Source organism: Sceloporus occidentalis, unplaced genomic scaffold (assembly GCF_023333645.1).
Source record: "Sceloporus occidentalis isolate IW3139 unplaced genomic scaffold, rSceOcc1.0.p SCAF_3, whole genome shotgun sequence".
Lineage (NCBI taxonomy): Eukaryota > Metazoa > Chordata > Lepidosauria > Squamata > Phrynosomatidae > Sceloporus > Sceloporus occidentalis.
In genome coordinates this window covers 28,562,101-28,587,571 of record NW_028316983.1, presented here as the reverse complement: position 1 = coordinate 28,587,571, position 25,471 = coordinate 28,562,101, and the positions used below count along the sequence as shown (strand labels likewise).

Genomic DNA, 25,471 nt, shown 5'->3' with positions numbered 1-25,471 from the left:
AATCACCAATTACTTATTTCCCACACCACCAGTGATGCTACTTCATGTGCATTGTGGGAAATTTAGAGACCTGCCAACTAGGGTAGATATCAGTGCCAATGGACCCAACTGCTAAACTGATGTCAGATCTGTCAGGGGGAAAAAATCTTTATGATCTCTAATGCATAATGTGAGAGACCTGCTTCTACACCAATCAAACTTGGTGCAGCAAAAAGTTTCATTTGAATTTGAATTTATTTGTAAGTCCATGTGGAAGAGAAACCTTATAAAAATTAAAATCCCCAGGTTTATTTGGCCAGAGCCATTAAGTGATTCAATATGCATATGGGATGACACTATTTGATGTTAGGGTTTTGCATTAAAAACAAAACACCTTTTTTAATGAAAGGGAGAGACTAAATCTATAAACAAAATTATCCTATTCCATCCCCTAAAAATTAATGCATTGTCTATTTACAGGACATTTTCTAAAGAGTAGGTTTGATTAGCCAATACTTCAAGACACTTACAGTCTAAATATGGACACAAGAGAAACAAGATGTGGAGAATGAGGTGAAATGGAACCAGAGAGGAATACAAAACAAAAATTGATTTAATTACTGTAAGATGTTAGGAGTAGTATTTTTCCTTCCTGAGTGGTTTTTATAGAAAAGGTATTTTGAGGAGGAAAGGAAGGACAGATGTCTCCTGGAGATAGTCTGGTCAAGAGTTCTAGGCATATGGAATATCAGGAGAAAAAGATAAGACTGTTATCTGGTAGCATTGCTCAATCAGCCAAAATAACTTGTAGGATTATGTCAGGTCTGCCAACAGTCTTGAAAGACAAGGAATTATAATGAAACGAGAGGAAGAACTTTTTGGTGGGAGTAGCCTGTCACCCTTGGAAGATGCTGTTCACAACACTGTTATATAATCCCACACAGCGATACTCCTGAATTAACTGGTTGGTTTTTTTCTGTCCTCCACCCCATTCCCTTATGTCTTTCATCACAGCGTGTGTTTGTGTGGGACTTGGATGAGACAATAATTATTTTCCACTCCTTACTCACGGGAACTTTTGCATCCAGATACGGAAAGGTACTGTGGAATTCATCTGTGTGGTTTCTCCCTACCCCCATTGCTGTTTGTCCACTCAGAACAGATTGAGAACAGTAAGGCCACTTAATAGAGCAGCTATTCTAGCAGATGTTGCTGATATTTTTCTAAAGCATTTATTTAAGACTAGTAAACCCAGTGATATTTCCCCCAACATGTGAAAATTTAATTAACATTGCCAAGAGAGCACTTTCTGCAAAAGATTGTATTATTCAGTTTCTCTTAGATTAGCATAGTGAACTACTTTTTTTTTTCTTGTCAAGGATTTTCTCTTTAAAAGAAAAGAAACTATAGCTCAGGATAGACAGGCGGGAAGAGCTGTCACAGGGCCCATTCTAGGGCTCAGGAGCGCTCAGCAACCACACACTCTCAAGCCCTAGTACATGCCAGTGGTGCCATTATTGCGTGGCATTGCCCACACGGGGGCGTGTCCATGACGCAAGCATGGCACCGCATCTGCATGTTGCGATGCCACGCTTGCATCACTGATGCACCATGGTGCACCAATGGCACACCCATGATGTCCGCACAGCATCCCAAGAAGCACCCAGTTTTTCTGAGTTCTTTTTGGGGCGGAGGGAGGCCACGCAATTTTGCTGTTCCGGTCTCCCTTGGGAGCAGAAATGGCACCTCCAGCCAACCCTTTTTGGGTGGTCCATTGAGCCCCTATGATAGAAAATGTTTTGCCTGGTTAGCTAACCTTTTTTCCTCCCTTGTATGAGAGAAATAACCCAAAGATCTAGAAATCAAGCCTTATGAGGAATGACTTAGGGATTTGGGTATGTTTAGCTTAGAGAAGACTGAAAGGTGACATGATAGCCATCTTTAAATATCTGAAGGGATGTCATGTAGAAGATGAAGTAAGTTTATATTCTGCTGCACCAGAAACTAGATCATGAACCAAGGGATTCTAATTACAAGGCAAGAGATTCCGCCTCAACATTAGAAATAAGTTCTTTACTGCAAGAACTATTCAACAGTGGAATAGACCAGATGTGATGAATTCTCCTTCTTTGGAGGTCTTTAAACAGGTATTGGAAAGTATTTCAAGAGTACTTTAGGTGTGTATTCCTACATGTCAGGGGATTCTGCTAGATGATCCTTGAGAACCCTTCCAACTCCTAAGATTCTGTGATTTTATGACAATTATCCCCCTCAAGGGATGTATTCAAATAAATATGTATCTGTGGCCAGATTGTACCTCTTCAGGGTATATGTGGGTTTTGAATGTTTGCTCATGTTAAAAACAAGAGGAACAAACCTTCCTGTAAATGCAAAATTGATATGTTATGGAGAACACTAGGCTAAAATTCTTTTGCATGCAAAAATATTTGTATTTTACATATCCAGTCCTCTGTCTGCTCTCTGGTGTGATATAGTTTTACAAGTTAGTTATATGGATTGTGTAGCTCATTTCTTCAAGTCTATGTGCAAGGTACTTCTGGCTTTCTATCTTCCAAAATATCAAAGATCCTAATTTTTAATGCTGGAAAGGTTAAGTTGGGCCATGTCATGCATGACTTCTGGCAGATTCAAAAGGCACATCTCATAGCTCGTTCTCATTCTGCCAACATTACAAAGGGATTGTCCAATTTTTATTTAAAAAAAAAAGTCCAGATGGAAAACCATTAATATTTCCGTGTCAAAAAACTTTACAAATTGTGATACAGTAAAGAGGCTAAAATTCTGTAATAAGTAACTAAACCAGTGTGAAACCCGTTTCAATGTAGTTTCTCTCTGTATCTTAGGCCCAGTACGCTGCCACCGCAGCTTTAAAGGAACCTACCTTTCACGGGTTCTTTTTCCGCCAGTGGAAAGCCACGTGGTTTGGCGACTGCGTCTTCCCTCTGGCAGAAAAAAGGTGCTGGGAGTCTGCCCTTTTTGGGCGGTCTGTCCCGCGCCATAGATGTGACCAAAGATATGCAGCTTCAGACCTTTTCTCTGCTCCAGTTCAAGAACACTGGCCTCATACCAAAGAGTAACACATTCTTTCTTTGTATCTTAACTTGGATTACAACACAAACGTTTATTACAGTCAAAGACTATCACTGTTTTATAAACACACCTCTATATAATAATCTACAATAAAATTCTGGATAAAAGTATATGGCCAAAACACCAGAAATTGTTATTGGATTGGATTGCTTTTGGATTGGATAACAGTTAGAGTGTTATTCCATATGAGGCTTGTTGTATAATAATTAGATTGTTGTTCCCTATGATATTTAATCTGCAAGTAACAGAATTCACAGATTGATACTTTTTACACCTAGATAACTTTAGCAGAATTTTAAGACAGTCAGCCTTAATTTATTTTTACAGCAGTTTTCTTTCTGATAAAAACATGTATGATCAGGATGTCTTTGTGTTACAGTCTGCTTGAGCACTATAAAATGGAATATCAGAGGCTGCATTTGCTATTCATTAGAACAGGATGACCAACTGGGCAGCTGTTTGAATTGCCTTGGACACTGCTTCTGTGACTGTAGAAATATGATTTTACACTATTTTATGATTCTACCAGCTGGGCTTGTTTTATGATGGTTATAGCAAGCCGGACATGTAATTAGCAGATAGATTTATTTTCTGCCTTTAGAACTGAGCTCATGTAAAAAGATCTAAAGTGCTGTTTATGATGTAGAAACCGCCTGAAATGTTTGGAAAGCTTCTAGCATCTTTCCCTGAAATGACAGTACATGTAATTGAAGGCAAACATTTGTTTGTACCTGGTTAATTTCACATTAAATACCCTTTTGCACTAATTGTTCCACCATCAGATGAAAATCAGATGAATTGAAACAATTGTTGCAGTTAGCACTTAAGGAGTACAATCCTGTATGACTCAGCATACAGTAGTAGTCTACATGCACATTCCCAGCTTACTGAACAGCCTCTGAAGCCCCCCATCCCATGCTTTGTGGTGAATGGGAAGGATTGTAGAAGCATCTGACCACATCCCCATAGCCAGATATGAAATGACTACAGCAGTGCAGAGACTTCAAGAGGATGATCTCAGCACTGGTGTCTTCATTTCACACCCGGGTAGGGAATATAACCACATGCTTTGTAATCTTGCCCACTCCCCACAAATCATGGAATGGCTGTTAGGGGAGACTTGCACTTATTGGATCATGGTCCATTGCTGTATTTTCAGAATCATCATTAGCTTCTTCCCATGGCCTTGTCATTTTGAATTTTCAGCTACCATGATCTTTTATGAAAATATTCACAAGAAAGTTGTTTTGGGCATTCAAAATGATGTTGCCAAAATTATGTGAGTGTTCACTTTTTAAAAAATTAGAGGGATCTTGTTCCACTTTGAGATTGAGAGAAAGACATTTCTTGCATATGTTTTTGTGGTCATTATTCCACTTCATTAGATGAATGGAGTGAAGCCTCTTTATATCAGATGTGTGTGGGGGGGGGGGGGGGAGTGTGAATTGTAAAATTATTGGAAAACATGAGGGTATGATGACGGGGTGACAAGTTCAGTCCCAACTAGGGGAAAGAATAGTTAAAGAGACAAAGATGGGAGACAGGTTTTTCATACAAGCCAAGATGTACAGGTAAACCTGAATAGTGGAACATGTATTTGGTCTAGTGTGCATTAATATGGGCACAGGACTCAACGAAATGTTGCAATAAAGCAAGCATGAGAACCCTGCTTAGCATCTGAAGTGTCAACTAATGTATTAATATATGTAATGTGCAAGGAAACCATTTTCTGTTTTCAAACCACTGCCAATGGACTCGAGTTTATAGGTACATCCTAATTCAGCTGTTCCTCTTTCCAATCTCCCTTTTAAATTTTTGGTTCAAGCACTACTGCTCAGAGGTTCAAGACATAATGTCCAAGAAGGCAGAAGGTTTTGCAACTGGTTTTGAGATGTTTTTAGTTTAGAAATCAGGCTATCCAAAAATCAGTTCATGAGATATTTCAGAGCTCTGGATTTCTTGATCCTTCCTCCATGTTCTGCAGACACTGATTGTATGTTCACCTCCTCCAGCGCATCTGTGTTTTGCCTCTAACAAGGCTATTCTTTGGACGTAAGATCAGCCATGTATACGTCAGGCCATCCCATTATGTGGCTGTAGTTCAGCAATAAAACCCTTCCTTCTGATGCATGAATTTATATCAGAGTTGGAAATCATGCAGTCCTTCAAATATTGTTAGACTAAAACACCCATCAGCCCTAGATGGCAGAATCAATAATGAGGAGTGCTGGGAACTATACTCCAGCAACAACTAGAGTGCCACATGATTTATACATGCACAGAGACTATAGCTACTGTTCTTTCGATAGTACTGGCCTCATCTAAAGTGAAGGAGTGGGGACACAGGTGTTAAAAATTAAGAAAAATCACCAAGATTCACTCTAGAAGTTTCTTAGTCTCAAAAGTGTTACAAGATTCCTCTATATTTTGCAAGATCCACTCAACTTATGTTCCTTCTAGTGAGTCTTAAGACATCTTACAAGACAAGATTGGCTTAGTCTGAAAGTAGAACTGTGGTGAACTCCAGTTGAATGTCTGAACTCTCTTTTCCAAAAAGTCCAGTATTTGATGTATTATTAACATAGTCTCTTGAGTACTTGGCATCATGATGTTTCTTTGGCAACATGGCAGTCATAAATAAATAAATATAAATAAAGTGAGGAATGTGTATTATAAGTTTTCCCCCCCAATAAACTACTTTGTACCAGCTCTGAAAGGTAATTGGTTTGGGTTTTTCAATGGAAAAGGAACCTCAAATAGCTTTTTCTGCTCCCAATAGGCAAACTTCATTTGGAGCAGAGTCTACCCAGCCAAGCTGAAATGGCAACGATCCTTTTGTAATTAATTATTAGTTCCCAGAATTCCATAGCATTGAGCCATGGCAGTTAAATTGATGTCAAACTGGATTATTTCTGCAGTGCAGATGGAGTTCCTAGGAGAGTGTGCCTCTTCCAAGTGGTTGCCAGAGACACTACTCCACATGAATGAAAAAAATAATTAGAATACCCCCCCAATCTCCAAGTGCATTTTATGTGCACCACATAATCACAACATACCAAACATTTCTTTCAGATTTTGCAAAAATCAGTCCATCATGAAGCAGTGATATAAACAAACTGACAAAAAAACTTAATTTAATTCATATAGTTATAGCAAAGAGAACCAGTGCGATATAGTGGTTTAAGCCTTGGACTACAGTTCTGGAGATCTGGGTTTGAAGCCCCACTTAGCCATCATAACCCACTGGGTGGCCTTGGGGAAATCACACTCTCTCAGCCTTAGAGAAAGCAAACCTCTTCTGAACAAATTTTGCCAAGAAAACCCTGAGATGGGGTCAACTGAGGGTTGCAATAAATCAGAAAAGACTTGAAGGCACACAATAAGTTAGGGCAAAATTTCTCCAAAATTAATTTGTTGGAATCTTTCAAATGTGTGTCACACTACTTTGTGTGAATGAAAACAAAAATTGGGGTGCCACACCAGGTTCATCCCAAAGTGGATTTCTTGTATGCATCTAAACTTATATTTTAAGTAAACATCATCCCAAATAGCCCATCCTAATCTGGTAAAAACCAACCAGCCACTTTCCTATCGTACCATAAGAAACAGAGAGACAGACAGAAATTGAACATATATACACACAAGGTCAAGGGGAAAGTACAGAAGCCCATTAAATAAATTTTTTATTGAAAATGAATATCTCTTCACATATATCCTTGTGATGTAATACAATAGTAAAGTGTGAATGAGTGTACAAGGAAAAGGATGTCCATACAAAAAGAATGCATGATTGTCAAATATAAACCTTTGGGGTACAGTCCAAACAGAATTTGAAAGGAAATGATTCGTGGGCTTTCCCTGAACAAATAATTGCATGAACTAACCTTCCCTTGAACAATACACATTATGTTAGCTGTGATTCTCTTTGTTGTCAGTACATTTCCCATGCAAGTCTTGAAACATAATCTGTCATTAATTATACCTGATGGGCATTAATTCCATCTGTATAGATCTTTGGACAACAGAGGTCAGCAGAGGCCTTGTAAGCACCAAATGTGCTGTGACATTATTGTTCCAGGAGTGTTCTACTCTCTTTCCCCCCTTTTATGGCATCCAGGTGTGAACAGGTGCATTTAAAAAAGATGAAAGTACATAATGCTAATACCCTTCAGTGCTCAGAACTGGAGGAGTGGCAATAGAAGAGGAAACACAATAGGTGCAAAATTGTGGTTTAGTTTGCATGAAATTTTTTCTCTGCCAGCTTTAAGAATATTTTCTTATACTGTTTGGATAAGTAGGACTGACATACTATTCAGATAGCTAGATTATACCTGGATCCCAAGCATGTAAGCCAGGGCCCATTTGGAACCATCACCTGGCTCAGATTCCAAGCTTCCATTTAAAAATAATTTTCTAGTCCTTGTATGAGTGGGGTTGCAGGGCGAAAGATACAGTTGCTAGTCTGTCCAATTGTTTTGCAAGAAACAGTACTGCCTCTCCCTTTGAAAGTGTTTAGTTTTAGCTTTGTCTCCCTCTCCTCTTGATCTTTGTTTTGCAGTGGCATCAGCACCACTGCCTTGACCTGCCTGAAGTGGGTGGCGGAGATGGTTCGAAGTGCAACTTTAGGTTCAAGGAAGGAAAGAATGGGATGGGATAGGGGCAAGATAAAGTGGGAGAGGAATGGCAGGTAGAACAGATAGGGAGCAAGGCACATGAAAAAGGAGGAGGTGGAGTAACATGAAATGATAATTGAAAAGGAAGCTAATTTCTGCCAATAGTCAGATGGTTGAGGAGCAGTGGTGTCATCCCTGCTTAGGGTGTCACCTGGTGCAGCCAGCACCACCCTAGTCACGCCACTGGGATGCGTAAGCCACAGAGTGCGAGAAGCAAGGGAGGGGGGCATGGAAAAGTTGCAAGGTTAAGCAAAGAAGGGAGAGTAGTGCAGTTGCAAAGTAAGAGGGAGACATTATGAAAGCATAAGGTGAAGCAAATGAGAGGACTAAAGGGTGCAAAAAGAGGCAAAGTGCAAAGGAAGGAGATATGATTTTTAAGTTTTCTTTTGGGAATCAGAGGTCAGTCACTCTTGGGGCTTCCTGAGATACTGAAAATGTGAAAATGTCAACAATAATTTCAGCATTCAAAAATACATTGTAGAAACAAAATAAAACTTTGTACATTGGCACTTTTGCTGATATACATCCAATTGCAGAGATAAGACTCTAGCAGAATGCTTTGCAGAAGTAATACTATGGTCACAGGATAGAATATCCCAAGAATTATTTTTTCTGTTTCACCAGCTGAATCATGGATCCAAATTCCAACCAGCTTATGTCTTCAGCTTTCCAGATATTTTGAACTGAAGCTCCCACCATTGCTTGCCATTTACTGTACTGTGCTGCCTGGAACCTCTGGGGGCTGAAGTCCAAAATATCGAAAGCCAAAGTCGCCGCACCCATGCAGTAAACTTTGAGATAATGCCCATCAAAATTGTTAGAATACAAATGAGAGCTTCTTAGTCTTTGGACTCAACATGGAGACATGCCAATACATTTATATCCATGAGCATGTTAGACAAACATGATCCCGTTGCCTCCATATTAATGTTTTCCAGCTATATCCAGATGCATGTTAAAGACATATCATTTGAATGGATATCAGGGGTGTTTAAAAAAAATCTTCCTCAGTGGAGCTTAATTATGTGCTTCCACTCATCATGTTAATTTCCTTTAAAATCAGTAGCTGATTTTAAATGATCTAGAAAAGTAGTCATACTGTCCCTGACTTTCATCCACATTTGTGCCCTTTTATTATTCAGCATAGGAGTTTAAAATGGCACTTAAAATTAGTGGTAGAAGTTCAAATTGACTGGCTTGGTTTGCAAAAGCTCAAGCTGACTTCAAATCAAATCTAGACTTCCCCCATGAGCTTTATTAGCTAATTCAGAGTGACATGTATTCTTTGCTTTGTTTGAGAATTGACCTAATATGTGTGTACCACCGCTGCTGCTGTTCAGACATCTAAGAGTCCTCCATTCTTTTGACAAACATACGCCAAAGTGCTCAAGGACATCTGTTTATTTTATTTCTTTAATGAGAAAACCTTCCATCTTCTTCCTGGTTCAGCTGTGTTTATTTACATTTTGTTACTCATATGGGCTGGGCACCTTGGGATATTAAAAACCTACCATGGCCTACTAGCAGGCACCACCATTTGAAAAGAAATAATGCGGGGAGGGAGGAGAGGGGGAAAGGCAGAGTAAGTCCTTCCTAAGGAAAACATAGCTCTTTGGAATTCTATAAAATAGATTTTCAAAACAAATACACACTAATTCACTCAGTAGATGGTGGATTAACTCAAGATGAATACAATTTGGGAAGGATTTTCTGAGGAAGTAGGAAATATTTTGTTTAAACTACTAGAGGCTAAATCTTGTATTCAGTGCCCCTTTAGGTTAAATAATAAAAGCATTCAGTCATTGTAAGCAATTTTAAGACTATTATAGACATGCCACTATGTCGTTTATCAGGAGAGCTATTCCAGGCAGTTAGTGTGGTTTGTTAGCATATGTTCAGATTTTTCTTTTTCTTATTTAAAGAAAAAAAACAGAGGCTAGTAAGAGTGCAGCACACAGTTAAGCAGCTGAATTTGCTACTACAAGACATAGTGATGGCTGCCAGATTTGATAGTTTAGAAAGTTAATTAGACAAATTCATGCAAGATGGTTACCTGAGCCAATAGTCTCTATATAATCATTACAGAAGACAGAAGGAGGTAGCTGAAACATTCATGTGCTGCTTGTTGCACTGAAGACCAGTTTCCAATAGACAACATATTGATTACTGTGTGAACAGAATGCTGAACTGGATAGAGTATGGTCTGATTCACCACACTGCTTCTTGTGTCCTTTTGAGTGTACTCTGTTTTTCATGGCTTGACATGACTTCAAGGAATGTAAAGATGGGTAGGCAAACTTGTGTTCTCCAAGTGTTCTGGATTGCACTTCTCATCATCTCTGATCACTTGGCATGTTGGCTAGGGTTTTGTTGTGGGTTATAGTCCAAAACATCTGCAAGGTACCATCTTGTCTATCTTTGGCGGGATACAAACCGCCATATAGTACGTATAGGATACGTACTAGGGTTAGGAAGGGGCGGTGCTTCCGCACCCCCTAACCCTAGTACGTATCCTATACGTACAAGATGGCGGCGCCCCTTCCACATGGGCGCCGCCATCTTTACGTACTGAACGCATAGCGTCCAGACGTGTCGCGGCGCCTATGACGTCACGAATGCGCCAGCGGCGCCTCGCGACGTCATAGAGGCGCCACAAAAAGAAGCTCCGAAATGGAGCTTCTTTTTTGCTCCGCGCGGGAGCCGCGCGGTTTGGCTGCTGCAGCTCCCGCGCAGAGCAAACGGCGGCGGCGGGGAAGCGCCGCAAAGCGGCGGTTTGTATCCCGCCTTTGGATGCAAACTGTGGTTGCTAGAAGAGCTGTAACAACTAGAATTCCCATAACTCAGAGCCTGGCCTTTCTTCTCCAGGCCTTGGGGGGTGGGGGGGAGCAATCTCAGCATGAGAGCACTGTCCTGGAAAGAGTCTGTGTTTGTGTGGATGGGAGGGGGAGAGGAATATATTCGCATTTATTATTTTTTTAAAAAAAGAATTGAATGTGTCATTCATAGTGTGAGCACTTGTGGTTGATGTTTAATGCATCATCATTGACAGTGACTTCACCAAGGACTTTCAATTAGTCTCATATTTTAGTAATGAAAAATCTCAGGGCCTGAACTGATACAAATCTGGAAAACCCAAGTATCATCCATTTTTAAAGGGTAAAGTTATTTTTAAAAACAACCTACACATCTCCTCTTCAGGTTCCACTGTTCTTTACTGCCACCTGTCCCCTGTCTCCACTTTAACACTGTCTATAATTTTGTTCCCTCCTTGATAACATTCAGCTAGTAAGCTTTTCATATAAATCTTATCCTTTATGTCTTATAGCCTGCTGTCGTACACACACACACACCAAAATAGTCCTTTTTGTCCACTTGATATAGCAAAATCCAAGTCATTTTAATTTTTTCCCCAAATTGATTCATTTGGTTTGGCAGTTGAATAGTTTTTAAAGCCTTTTTTTTTACAGTTGTCATTATTCTGTTTGTTTTTTGTCTTGTTATGTCTAACACCCAGGATCCCATTTGGATGGAAGAGGGTTTATACATTTAGAAAGAGAAGTTCAGTAAGAGAAGATAAATAGTGTATAAAGAGTTAACAGTTTTGTAGAGACATAAATCACAAATAGTTTTATATTGACATACATTACTCCCTTGTGATATATTAAAATAAATAACTAGGGAAGAATGAAGCAACTGGTGCTAAGAAAAGTTGGAGTTCAGAAAAACTTGATTAAAATTTTAAAAACCCTATATATATTCATAGATAGATATGTCATCACGGCATGAAACTCAACAACGAAATAATAGAGTATAACTTGCCTGCGTTCAGACATGTGGATCACCCTCCTCTCTTCCTCCCTCTTTCTCTTTCTCTTTACAACCATGACTTCTTTTTTCTAGTTAACACAAGCAAACAAACTGGCCCCATTTCCAAGCGTTTCCAAGTAATTAAACCAAATTAAAACCATTAAACTCTTTCTTTAATGACAACTTTATTATTAACAGCTAACCACAAAGATGAGATTTAACTTGGAAGGCCCCCAATTGCATACTAATCTGCCTTTCACCTCTGGCTGACACCTCCAGAAGATAACCCTCCCCCATTTCCCCCCAGAGAATAGAAGTCTGACAAATACGCTTAATTAATGCTTTCTTCCTGGTGGAAAAGTCATTATTTGTTCACTGCATAAGCAAGTACTTGGCAGGAAGGGAGAAAGTCTGTTTATTTCAATAAAGAGTGGCTGGTATGGGGAACGTTTGTGTATGCGCCTTTTGTGTGTGGTGTGTGTTTTGTTTTTGAAAAGTAAAAAAAAAACCTGAGTTAGAGGTGGAAATACATTACTCAAACATTTGAATGATCAGATGAGTTGGCACAAAAGTAAAATGGAAGGACAGTCAATCTCTGCCCTGTTCATTAAGGGAGTGCAAGTCTTAACAGTTTAGCTAGTTAAGACATCACTCTGGAACGGTGAATGATTTGGAACCAGAAACTGAAGAAAGAGTGACTTGTGCTTGAGAGATTGCCAAAGATAAGTTAGCCTCCAACTTCCTTTTACAATTTACTGAGAGCTATGAAAAAGGAACAGGAGGAGGTAATTGAATACAATATGTCCAGCCAACTGGATCAGGAGTACCTGCAGGTAGTGTAAAAAAATATTGTTCCTTCGCATACCCTTCCACTATCCCGACTTGTCAGGGAAAGTCCCAATTACTTCTCTATCATCCCATGTTTTTCAGCTACTTTTTAAAATATTCAATTTTCTCTCTCTTCCTCCCACCTTCCCCCTTTGTCTTTAGCTTACTTTGGTTGCTGCAAACTGTGCAAAAGTAGTTTGCATTCAATAAACTCAGAAGTTAATTGAAAAGAGGAGGGGGGGATCAATCTTGCCCTTCCCTGTACATTCAGGTAAAAACAAACTACTGCAGCCTCTCCAAGCTTGTGTGTTCTTCCTCTTTAAAAACCATCTTGGTTATTAATGCAGTCTTCACCACAGTGATGATACTTGTCCACTTGTGTCCGGATTTTCATCTGTGAAATGCTGGAGAGCATGCCGCTGCCCATACTCAAAAACAAGCAGAAGCAAATACTTGTTTTAATAAGAACTAAAATTAAAGTCACCATTTCAAAACAAACTCTGGCTTTATTTTTGAATAGGGTGATGGGTCTTTCCCACCCCACAAACATTCATACCCAAAATATCCATCACATTGTTGGGTACATACTGTGAATGATGTCAACATGCAACAGGTTCTCTGGCAAATGGATAGAAACAAGCAAGCACTCTTCCATGCAGGCTTGTATTCTGGAGGATAAACCAGAGTTCAGAAAATTTACTGTCTTGAATTCTTTTAATCCTGTCACAGCTTTAATATTGAAGGATTCTGAGGACTTTATTACATGAGGCTGTCAAGGTGGAATTAGTAGCGTCTGTGGCTATATCTTATCACACAATGTCATGTCTGTCCTATAGGTACTTTGTCTTCCATCCATTCCTGGAACACTCCTTTTCATTGATGGCAAAACCGATCAATGTCTTCCAGTCGTACTGCTTTTCCACTATTGATTCACATTAGATAAATTTCTCCCATTGCTGTTCCAATACAGGCGGTCACATGTTGCAAGTGGATGTAATTCTGCTTCTCTCCTTTCCCCCTTGCTATTCCTAAGCAGGCTGTTTTACTTCTCTTTTTAAAATTGTTTCCTTTTTTTTTTTTTTTTACTTAATCAATTGCTGTAACTTAAAAAAAAATTAAAAATACAGACTGAAATGCATGCCGGTAAGGGCATAGGGCAGGAAGAGCCTGGGACTATAGCAGCTCCATGGTACTTTTGAAGAACTGTGTGAAAATGACTGTCCCCAAACCTGTATGTTTGCGTTTATTACACTAATGCAGTTGTGGCATCTTAGCACCCTGGTGTGATAAAGTTCTGGAAGCTGAAGTTAAAATGTGACTTTACCAACTTCTGTGACAACATATGAAATTTATTTCTTTTCTCTGAAAAATATGTATGTATAACTCCAAGATCCACACATAATTCCCCTCCACAAAGATGTAGAGGTCCTTCCTTTCCTCCTCCATAAAAAGAAGGATCTTAGAAAAAAAAATCAGATTCAGTTTAGTTTCTAACTATTAGTACTTTTCAGGGCTTTCTTCCTGAGCAGCTGACCCTGATTACAACACACATTGTGAGACAAAGAGTTCATACAAGGAAAGTCCAAAAATAAACTCTTTTGGAAGGCAAGGCTTTTGAACCAATAAGAACAATGATGACCTGTACTGAAATCTAGGCAGAAGCTTGCTAATTGTTCTTTCAGAAATGAGGTCTATACTTTTATGCAACCTGCCCCAGCCCAAAAATTAGCAGTTCAGACAAAAATGTAATGTGTGCTGAATGTTTGAGTATATCTATCCCAGCTGCTAACTGAAATTCTGCTGCTCTGTGACAGAGTACACACATTATACAATAGTCCATCCTGATTATCGGTTTAGCTTTCCACAGTTTTAGTTATCTGTAGTCAGCCATGGTCTGAAAATATTATGTAGTCCCCCCCTTATCTGTGGTTTTGCTTTCCACAATTTTCGTTACTCAAGGTCAGTGGTGATGAACCTATGGCATGTGTGCCCTCTCTGGCATGCAGAGCTCTTTCTGTGGACACGCAGCCTGTTCCTCCTCTTTCCTCGCCCTCCCATATCTTCAACTGTATCTGGGGAGGCAGTTAAAGGGATGTGACAGTGGGGGAAGAGGAAGAGCTGGCACACACCTGTTTCTCTTCTTCCCCCATCCCAATCCTTTTAACTGGCTTCCTGAAGCTAGTTAAAGGCAGGGGAGAGTGGGGCAAGGAGTGGAGCAGGTGCACACTTATTCCTTCCCCCCCATCCTATGCCTTTACCTGGCTCCCAGAGCTAGTTAAAGGCACGAGAGAGCGGAGGAAGCAATGGAGAGGAAGGTTGTCTTTGCCACCCCTTGAGGCCGAGAGGCTACACTTGTGTGTGTAGTGCCTTCAAGTTGTTTCCAGCTTATGGTTGGTGAAACTATCATGAAGCTTTCTTGGCAAGTTTCATCAGAGGGGGGGTTGCTGTTGCTAGCCTGAGGCTGAAAGAGTGTGCCTTGGGTTTTCCCGCCCACAGGAGGCAGAAGTGCCCCCAAGCACCAGGTAACACCTGGTGTGGGAATGCCACTGACTTTGGGCACTTGGTCTCTAAAAGGCTTGCCATCACTGCCCACAGTCAATCAAGGTCCAAAAATAATATTGCTATTTTGTTTTGTGCTATCTGTGGTTTCAGACATCTCCTGGGGTTCTTATAACATGTCCCCTACAGATAAACAGGGACTACTGTATACATAAGGTTCCTGGCATCTCTAGGTAAAATGTTCTTGGGTAGCTGAAGGTCCTTGAGAACCACTACTAGAGTAGACAATACAGGTTTTGTCCATGTTATGTGCCTTTAAGGGGACGATCACTTATGGTGACCTTCTCCTATGTGTTGGGTTTGGGCGGGGGTTGGCAAGGAGGTTTGCTGTTATCTTCCTCTTAGGATAACAGAGTGTGACTTGCCCAAAGGTAGAAAAAGTGAGAACATTTAAATGAATGTTTCCTCCTGCTTCTGAGACAGCTGCTAATCAGATCATGGGAAAGTTAGCTTTTGGAGTACATTTTGTTGGAAAGCGGATGCTGGGAGTTTTAGTTTAAAAAAAAGTAACTGTAATGGATTTAGTTGGTAAAACATGGAATAGAATGAAAAGCCATGTTAGGAGGATGGGATGGGGCTGGACCACACTTGAATGTTTCACCTAGCTGGGTGGAAATAATCCTGCCTTTTCTCCTCAATCCACAATCCTAAAAACTGATTTATACAATGAAAATTGAAGTCATTGGTGTTGATGTTATTGAAATCAGTATGCATTAATGCGTAGGGAACTAGACTTATTTTAGGCTCCTTTGGTGTCCATTTTATGGCCTTGAAGGCAATATTTATATACAGTACCTCTAAGTAGCTCACAATGGCATTTATTTATTTATTTATTTATTTATTTATTTATTTATTTATTTTGTATACCATTTACCATATCTAAAACAGTATCACAAAGTAATTTTAATACCACAACAATCTTATATGGTAGGCTAGGATGAGATAGTGTGCAAGCTTCCCCCATATCTAGTGTCTAGGGATAGAAATAATATTTGCAGTTATTCATTTCCAAATGAAAACCCAGGTTTCCCAACAATATGGAAAATCTGTTGTGATGTATATTAGAGTGGTGAGAGGTTTTACATAGTTCACCCTGATATCTGAATATATTTGGGGGGAGGGAATCAAACAGGAAAAAGAAAAAAAATGAAAATGAAAGAAAAAAGATGTTGTTATAGTTGTTCTTAGTTAAGATGATACAGAGGGATAACCATGTAGGCAGAGGTCATTCTTCCTTCTTGGCCATGTGGGCTCTGGGAGACAAAAAGTCATAAAATCCGGGAAATAAATCCAGGAAAGTCCATTAGCAGCACAAAAAGAAACCTTTTTTGTGATCCAAGTTGTCTTTGTCCTGTGTGAAGCACCCCAAGATAGACAAGTGAGACCAATGTTGTGACATAGCTTGTTCACATTTACAGACATTATGCTCCAGTCCCTTCCAAAAAAAATACCAGCCAATCATCTCATTCCATGTCCATTGAGCACATAACTCATCATTGCTCTATTATCAGAGAAGGTGCCCTAAAGATTTTTTTTTGCTACTACATAACTTGGGTTTACTTTGAATCTGTTGATAACCTCTCTCCTGTATATGAATAATAGCATTTTAGCTATACAGTCAGCCCTCCATATCCACAGATTCTGCATCCATGAGTTTAACCATCCACAGCTTGAAAATATTCACAACAAAATTCCATAAAGCAAACCTTGATTTTGCCATTTTATATTAGAGACACCATTTCACCATGTCACTGTATATAATGGGACTTCAGCATCCACAGATTTTGGTATCCACATGGGGTCCTGGAACCAAACTCCACTGGATACAAAGGGCCCACTATATAAAGATCAGCATGCAGATAACCCAGGTCACTGATTAGTATGCATGTGAAATTTCCAATGAAAATGGCAGCCATGTGTTTAGTTCTGGAACTTACGCACATCATGATCGCCTGTGTTTTCCAGCCACTCCACATCATTCATTGTCATTCACAAAAACACAGAGAACTTCACGACATCGATAATATCTACTTGCTGTTAGAAATGGGAGAGTATGAAGCACATTCGTTTGGTGCTTCCTGAATCTAATTTTTGGCTTCAATGTAACATGAAGTTTAGTCTGCAGTCAGTAAGAAAAACCTGGCCTGGATATGGTTTCATCACCAGAATTCAAGCATGGGTGCTTAGGCAACCTAAGATTGACAGATTCTTGAGACTGGTGGGATTCTGCATAACACACACATACACACATATAAACACTCTGAGTTGTCTGGGTCCTCTTCCTGGGTGAGGCATTTTGATTGGCATAAAATGTTGGTTTTTAATTTAACCTTCTAATTATAAATTAAAGAACATCACCCTCCCTCTTACACTTGATATAGCAAAATTCCCAGGTATAAATATATTTACTCAGGCTGCAAAAGGTTATGAAACTAAATCAAAGTAAATTCAATAGAGACAACTTAAAACAAATTTACAAGAACATTTTGATAGAAGTGCCTGTGGTAATACAATAAATTATAACAGAGTGGTGTGTTGGGACCAGAAGAATGACTGGAAAAGCCAAAGGAAATTAAAATAAAAACTCCCCAGTGCAAGTCCAGTATGAAGCTAATAAAAATGAAGCTTAAAAGGTTGAACTAACAATAGATGCAGTGTTATGTATTTTTCAATTTTATAGGGAAGAACTAAAGAACATTCCTACTGAATTGCTTCCTTAGTTACTAAGGACTTTATCACATGGCCAAAAGTGACAGGAGCACAGTGGGATGCTCCCGTCACTATCGTGCACTTGTGTGAAGATTATCAGACAACGTTGCATGACATTATCATAATTCTGTCATTATCCTGCAAATGAAGAGTAATTCTAGCTCCAGTTTTCATTCACACATTTGAAAGTTGTGTAGGTTAAATTTTCAGGATTCCAGCATTTCTTTAAACAAGGGAAGTTGGTAGTCCTCATGGCTCAAGACGGAAGTATTTGAACATGGCAGCAAAAAGCCCTAAAATAATATTTAAAAATTGTAAGAACCATTCTAAGTTTATATCCAGCTCCCTAGTTCCTTTTCTGGACCACCATGGGGTTCAGATCTTTTACTGTGCCATCACTCCAGTTTTCAGTAACTCACAGTGGAAACCATAACAATAATGTTTGGGGAGCAAACTGAGCCAGACTTCAGTAGCACATGAGTTTTGTGTAACAACTGAAAGCTTCATATATTTAAGCACTTCAGAATTAAATGGCCTTGAAAGTTAAAAGTGAATAAGACTGCAGAAAATACTACTACCAGATAGTTTTCAAAACCGTAGTGGTATTAGTCTGGAAAATCAGTGTGCAAGGGGCTCTTTTGGTTGGTAGCATGAACTTTTTTTTTAAATTAATTTTTATTAGTTAAAAATCCACATATAACTAATCCACAAATACACACATTAATATACAAAAAAGACAAAACAATACCAGAACAACACACATGTAAGCCTCCTTAGAAGGTTCAGTAGTCTGAGCTTCTTATACAAAGCTAACACCCATTAATGCATAATAATTGAGTTCTAAAATCTATTTGCCGTGTACATTCCTGTTGAAATAAATTTACTATCTTGTTTTCTTAACAACAAAGAAATAATACTCTGTCATGAAACAGAATTAAATTCTACCTCCACTCTCTGTGGCTGACCTTTATATTACTGGACTACAAGATAAAATTGCTTACTATGCCTTCAACTGTTATAAATTCGATTAAAGGTATCCAACTCTTCTTCCTTTTATTCCAATCTTTATCCCTAATCAAGCATGTAAGTTTGTCCATTTCAAGGTAAGTCAATAATTTCAACAACCAATCATTTCATGTCAGATTGCTTCTTTCTTTCCATTTTGAAGCGAAGACTATCCGAGCTGCTGCAATCATGTAAAACAAAAGTACACCATATTTAGCTTCTAAATGTGCGTCAGATATCATATTTAATAAATAACATTTCGGATCTAACCTAAATTGACAACCTAAAATTTTTTGAATCTTTACATGAATTTGGGTCCAATATTTTTTAACAACTTCAGGATTCCACCACATTGGGAAAAAAGAACCTGGAGCTTTCTCACATCTCGAACACACCGGATTATTCTTTTTATATATTTTGGCTAATTTTGTGGGCGTGAGATACCAATGGTTTTGCATTTTGTAATAATTTTCTGTAATCTCCACACAAATTGTATGGTTTAGTCTATGTGTCCATGTTTTTTCCCACTGATCCAGGGGTAAGACCTCATTTGGGTCTTGAGCCCACTTGATCATGGATGGCTTCACATAGTCCTCATACATTTCAATTTTCAACAGAAATTTGTAAAAAAGTGAAATTTGAGGGGGGGGCTATCTGCAAATATAATCTTATCAAATTCTTGTGGCTCCAAATAAATACCAAATAGTTTATTATCACAAATATATCTTTCTCTAATCTGACAGAACAAAAACCAATTTAGTGAAAACCCTTCTGTACACATTTCCTCTTGTGATTTGAAATTGCAACTATTAGTTACAGGATCAAATATAATCATATCTTTATAAGTTAGCCACTTCTTAGTATGTATTAAATCATTTTTATGAAAAGCTTCGTTAATTGAAACCCAATATGGCAGTTTATTATAAATTAGTTGTTTAAATTTGAGCCAAGCTTTAATTAACGGTTTTCTTATAAAGTGGTTCAAAAACACCTTATATACCTTTGTTTTGTCATAAAAGAGATACGCATGTATACCATAAATCAAATCAGCTGATTCCAAATTCAAAATCTCTCTGTTCTCTAACTTGAACCAGTCGATTAACCAATCAAAACAACATGAATATAAATAAATTTTAAGATTCGGTAGCCCCATTCCGCCTCTTTTCACCTCATCCTGCATTGTCTTTAACCTAACTCGGGGTTTTTTGCCCTCCCATATAAATTTACGAAGTATGATGTCCCACTGTCTGAACGGCTTTTCATTAACAATAATCGGAATCGTCTAAAAACATAACTTTGGGCAAAATATTCATCTTAATGGTAGCGATTTTACCAAGCCAAGACAAACCCAATTTTCCCCAGCGAGCTAAATCGTTTTTTATGGATTGCCAGAGCTTCAAATAATTATTTTTAAATAAGTCGACATTTTTTGTTGTTAGCCAAATCGCCAAGTACGGGCACTATGTAGGTCTAATAAGAAATATACAGGAGCAAAAAATGTTAATTTTAGGAGTATATGCCCCTAATGAGAAAAAAGAGGAATTTTATCAGAAATTGTTGAATAAGGTTAAAGACAGTATTTTTGATGTCGCGGTACTATTGGGTGATTGGAATGGGGTTAATGATCCCAAAATGGATAGACTCTCCCACAAAAAAATTAAACCCAAACAAGGTAAATTGCCAAAATCTTTTTTTGACCTGATCGATTTTTGTAATGCATATGATATATGGAGATTTAAAAAACCCTTCGGCTAGAGACTACACTTTCTTTTCAAAACCACATAGCTCATGGGCTAGAATAGATTTTTTTTTATAACTTCGTCATTTCTCTGCCCAAAAGTTAAATCAAAAGATATGCTCCCAATTATTTTGTCAGACCACAAACCTATTGTTATGGATATCTGTCTAGCCAACAGAAGTAATAATTGGAGATTAAATGAGCTACTGATAAAGGATGAAAAAATTATTCTTCAAGCAAAAATAGTACTAAAAAATTATTTTAAAGAAAACCTAAACGAAGAGGTACATCCCCATATAGTATGGGATGCAATGAAATCTGTATTGAGAGGCTTCTTTATATATAAAAAAAAGGAATAGAAAAAAGAAAGGACAAAAATAAAAAATTAGCAGATTTGCAAGATCAATTAAGGAGTAAAGAAAATCTTGGAATAAGGGAGCAGATAAAGAAATACTAAAAGATATTAAAATCATACAGAACCAAATTTCTCTATTATTAGTGGAGCAGATAAACAAAAAAATGAGATTAACAAAGCAAAGATATTTTGAGTTGGCCAATAAACCAGGTAAATTGCTGGCATATAGATTAAGAAATCAGTTACAAAAAAAAACAAATCTTAATGATAAAACATAATGGAAATTCATACAATAAGCAAAGCAAAATTATGCAGATTTTTGTTAATTTTTATACTTGCTTGTTTACAAAATGTCAAATTCCAGAGGATTTAATTAAAAATTATTTGGACAATAAAAATATTCCCAAAATAAATGAGGAACAGAAAAATGTCTTAAATAGAGATATTACTTTACAAGAAATAAGAGATGCGATACAAAGTAGTAAAAGAGGTAAAGCTACGGGTCCTGATGGATTTCCATCTGAATTTTATAAAATATTCATAGAGGAATTAATAAACCCTTTACAAAACACAATAAATAATAGTCTACAGGGTCAAATTCCCGACTCCTCATCGGAATCCAATACTATCTTAATTCCTAAAGAAGATAAAGACACCTCAGATCCAAAAAATTACCGCCCAATAGCGCTCCTCAATGCAAATTATAAAATCTTTGCATCGGTGTTAGCATCTAGGTTGAAAAAAGTTCTGAAAGTATTTATTTATTTATTTTTATTTATTTAGGTATTTATATCCCGCCCTTCAGCCCTAATGGCTATCAGGGCGGCTTACATTTATTATTATTTTTAACCAGACAGTTCCCTGCCCGCAGGCTTACAATCTAAAAGACACGACACAAAAAGAGAAGGGAATGGTGAGGGGGAGGGGATCAGGTCCAGCATTCTTCTCTCCCTCTGAGGCCTGGACCAAGGCAGATGGACCGGAGGGAGGGCTCTGCTTCTTCCAGGCAGGCCTGGTGGAGCTCGCCTGCCTCTCTCCCCTTCAAGATGGTGGCTGAAGGGAGGGCTGGTCCTCTTCGAGGAAGGCAGTTGGAGCTCGCCTGCCTCTCTCTCCCAGATAGTGGCTGAAGGGAGGGCTGGTCCTCTTCGAGGAAGGCAGTTGGAGCTCTCCTGCCTCTCTCTCCCAGATGGTGGCTGAAGGGAGGGTTGGTCCTCTTCGAGGAAGGCAGTTGGAGCTCTCCTGCCTCTCTCTCCCAGATGGTGGCTGAAGGGAGGGCTGGTCGTCTTCGATTATGTATGGATTAACCAGGATCAGAGAGGATTCCTTCCAGGAAGGAAGTTGAAAGATAATATAAGATTTTTGTTAAACATTATAGAATATCACGAGAAAAGACCTGATAGGAAGTTAGCTCTCATCTTTATTGATTTCGAAAAAGCATTCGACCATGTCAATTGGTTATTTCTGAAAGAAACAATTAAAAAGATGGATCTTGGATTGAATTTCTGTAGATGGGTTGAAAAAATTTACAAGAAACAGCATACAAACTTAATTGTAAATGGAGAAAACTCAAAAAAAATTAACATCTTTAAAGGCACCAGACAAGGATGTCCCCTGTCCCCTCTTCTGTTCATATTGGTATTGGAGATACTTACTATGACTATAAGGAATGATATAAATATAGAAGGGGTCAAAATCAAGGGGACAGAATTTAAACTTAAAGCCTACGCAGATGATCTAGTCCTTACTCTGGCAAATCCAATTGAGCACATTCCGATAACAAACAAAAAGCTAGCACAATTTGGAGCCGTAGCTGGCCTGGTGGTCAACAAAGAAAAAACATCTACCTTAGTGATGAACTTGAATAAAATAGAAAAAGTAACTCTAGAATCTATATCTGGCTATAAAATTAAAGATAAAGTTAAATACTTGGGGATTTGGCTAGCATGACCTTTTGTAGACTCGAGTCTGCTTCTTCAGATGCACGAGACTCAAGTCTATGAAAGACCATGCTACCAACTATTCTTTCTCAGTTAGTCTCAAAGGTGCTATAAGGTCCCTTCGCATTAAGGTAAATTGTTTTAAAACCTGAAAGTCCTAGGTTTTGTACCTCTGCTGATTTTATTTTGGAGAGCTATGTGACGTTTACTTCAGCCTGAAGTATTTCCTGGGAGCTCTATGCATTGCCAAAGACTTTTCATTCCCACTCTCCAGATCAGAATAAATTAACCCAGTGTTTTTTCAATATGAAATGAATCTGTACAGGACTTGTGCATTTCTAAATTCTGGGAACTAGCTACAATTTTCACCTCCTGTAAACACAGCTGTTGTTTCCAGGACACAGATTCAACAGAGAGCAAGTGTGGAAAAGAGGGTTCTTAGTGCTAAAATGATCCCAATGCTTAACTAGTGTTTCCAGGACACAGATTCAACAGAGATCAAATGAGGAAAAGGGATCTTAGTGCTAAAATGATCCCAATGCTTAACTAGTGCCATATTGTTAAACCACTTTAGCACTCAAACTGTAACTCATAAATAATAGTGTTTAAAAGGCTCAGTGGAAAGTGGCGTAAATCAAGTTCTGAAATGTTGCATAAAATTGGATAGGACACCTGATGAGTGAGAGAGGGAAGCAGGGAGAGGGAAACCCGGCATGGTTAAAGAAAAAGAATGCATACAAGTCATGAATAAGCAGCTACAATCAAAGTAAAAAGAACTGGAACTTCTTGAGACTTCAAAAGATTTTCCCCCTTTGTGGAGGCCCCCAAAGAGGTAGAAGTCAGGACCCAACAAAGTGGCTTATCTAAGAGATTTGTCCGATTTGGCTCTTCCTGTCTCTGAATTGTTTTTATTTCAGCTGGTCATTATGAGAAACTTTTTATCATTAAACATTGATGCCTCAGATTGCCCTTCATGTCCCTGCCTCTCGTAGTGCATGAAGGTAGGGCCTCATTGCTTTAAGGGGAGAGCGGTTTTGGAGGTGGGGATGCACTCATCTGCAAATCACTCTGGGAACCTTTTATTCTTAAGACAAGATTAACATTCTTTAAATAAATAGATACTAAAACATCTTTTAAAAAGTGAAAACATGAAAATAGTCCCAGGCCTTAGAAAATTTAGTTTTTTAGTACTGGCTGTGTTGGCTGGGGGATACTGGGAGGTGCAGTCCCAAAAAGTAACTTTTCCAAACTTGAAAGCTTGATTATAGAATAATGCACACTCCTGAATTTTGTGAGTAGCAAAGTTTTTTCAAAGATCTTCCCTGTTTCCATGGAAGTCTTCTGTTCAAGGTACTGGACATTCTCAACATTATATTTTTCTTTATGGAAAAAGTATGCATAAGCCCAGATAGAATCACAGAATCATAAAGCTGAAAGAGATCTCAAGGGCCATCAAGGCCATGCAGGAACACAGAATCAAAGCATCCCTGACAGATGGCCATCCAGCCTCTGTTTAAAAACCTCCAAAGAAGGAGACTCCATGATTCTCCGAGGGAGTGTGTTCCACTGTCAAACAGCTCTTATTGTCAGGATGATCCTTCTAATGTTGAGGTAGAATCTCTTTTCTTGTAGTTTGCATCCATTGCTCTGTGTCCTACTCTCTGTAGCAGCAGAAAACTAAATATTTGGCAGATGTTTTGGCAGTGGTATACAAAAATGGTGCCCACCATTGATGTTGTTGTTGTTAACTGTTGTTGTTGTTGTTGTTGTTGCTGTGTGCCTTCAAGACAGTTCCAACTTGCAGCAACCCTAAAGTCACCTGGTGGGTTTTCATGACCAAGCAGGGAACTGAACCCTGATCCCCAGAGTCATAATCCAGTGCTCAAACCACTACACTATGCTGGTTATTTTTGATATACAACTTAAAAAAAACATTCTGCAAACCATCGTTACAGTTCTTGTTCTACATATCTGAGGTTTAGCTAATATACATTTAGTTCATTTTCCACATATTAATAGTAATAAATCCACAGTTTGATTAACAGTTCTTCACTATTACCATGATCACAAATTCCTCCCAAACCTATCTTAATAACCAGTGATCACACCGAAGATCTGTTCTGCTGGTGATCACAATGCAGTAGAATGACATTTCCAGCCCTCTCCCATCAGCGATCTGCAGCATGACAATCAGAAGCAGGACTCAATCACAACTCCCTGCAGATAAGTGGTGGGAGGTGGCTAGAAATGTAATTTTGCTGCATCCCAGTCACCAGCAGATCAGTCCTTCATCGTTCAGCATTGCTGGCTGTTAAGGCAGATTTGGGAAGTCGGATCAGAAGACAATACATAGATGCATTTGTAACTACGGTACATCTGTGATGTAGAATCTCAGCCAAATTTGCTTTTTAAAAGAGGACAGGACATGGTCATAGGATAGGAGAAACTGTTCACTGGCTGTGAACAGCAGAGGACAAGTGGAAGTAGCAAACTGGAATCAGTGTACCTGGAGGACACAGACACATACATACACACACAACTCAGACCACTGTAGAAATCAGCGAGAATAATTTGAACAAGTGTCAGCTGCTGACATGCATCCTGCTCATACTGCACCTGGAAAGATGCATAGTTTTTCACTGAGATATATATATATAATTTCACATAAAGGGGAAAAATGGATAATATTAAAGTCATTTTGGGCTCTAGGAAAATCCAGGGTGATGACGGAGGGGTGAGGGGTAGGTGGAGAATGGAAAACTTAGAGAGT

At 38.7% G+C, this 25,471-nt stretch overlaps 1 protein-coding gene across 4 annotated transcripts in view; it reads left to right on the top strand.

The window, feature by feature from the left end:
• Positions 1-25,471, top strand: part of LOC149315685 (protein phosphatase EYA2) — a 198,943-nt gene that overhangs the window by 130,613 nt on the left and 42,859 nt on the right. For all 4 annotated transcript variants that reach the window (XM_089513900.1, XM_089513901.1, XM_089513898.1 and 1 more), the window contains one exon: positions 994-1,077. In XM_089513900.1, coding sequence (XP_089370026.1) covers positions 994-1,077 — 84 coding nt within the window. The remainder of the gene's footprint in view (positions 1-993; positions 1,078-25,471) is intronic.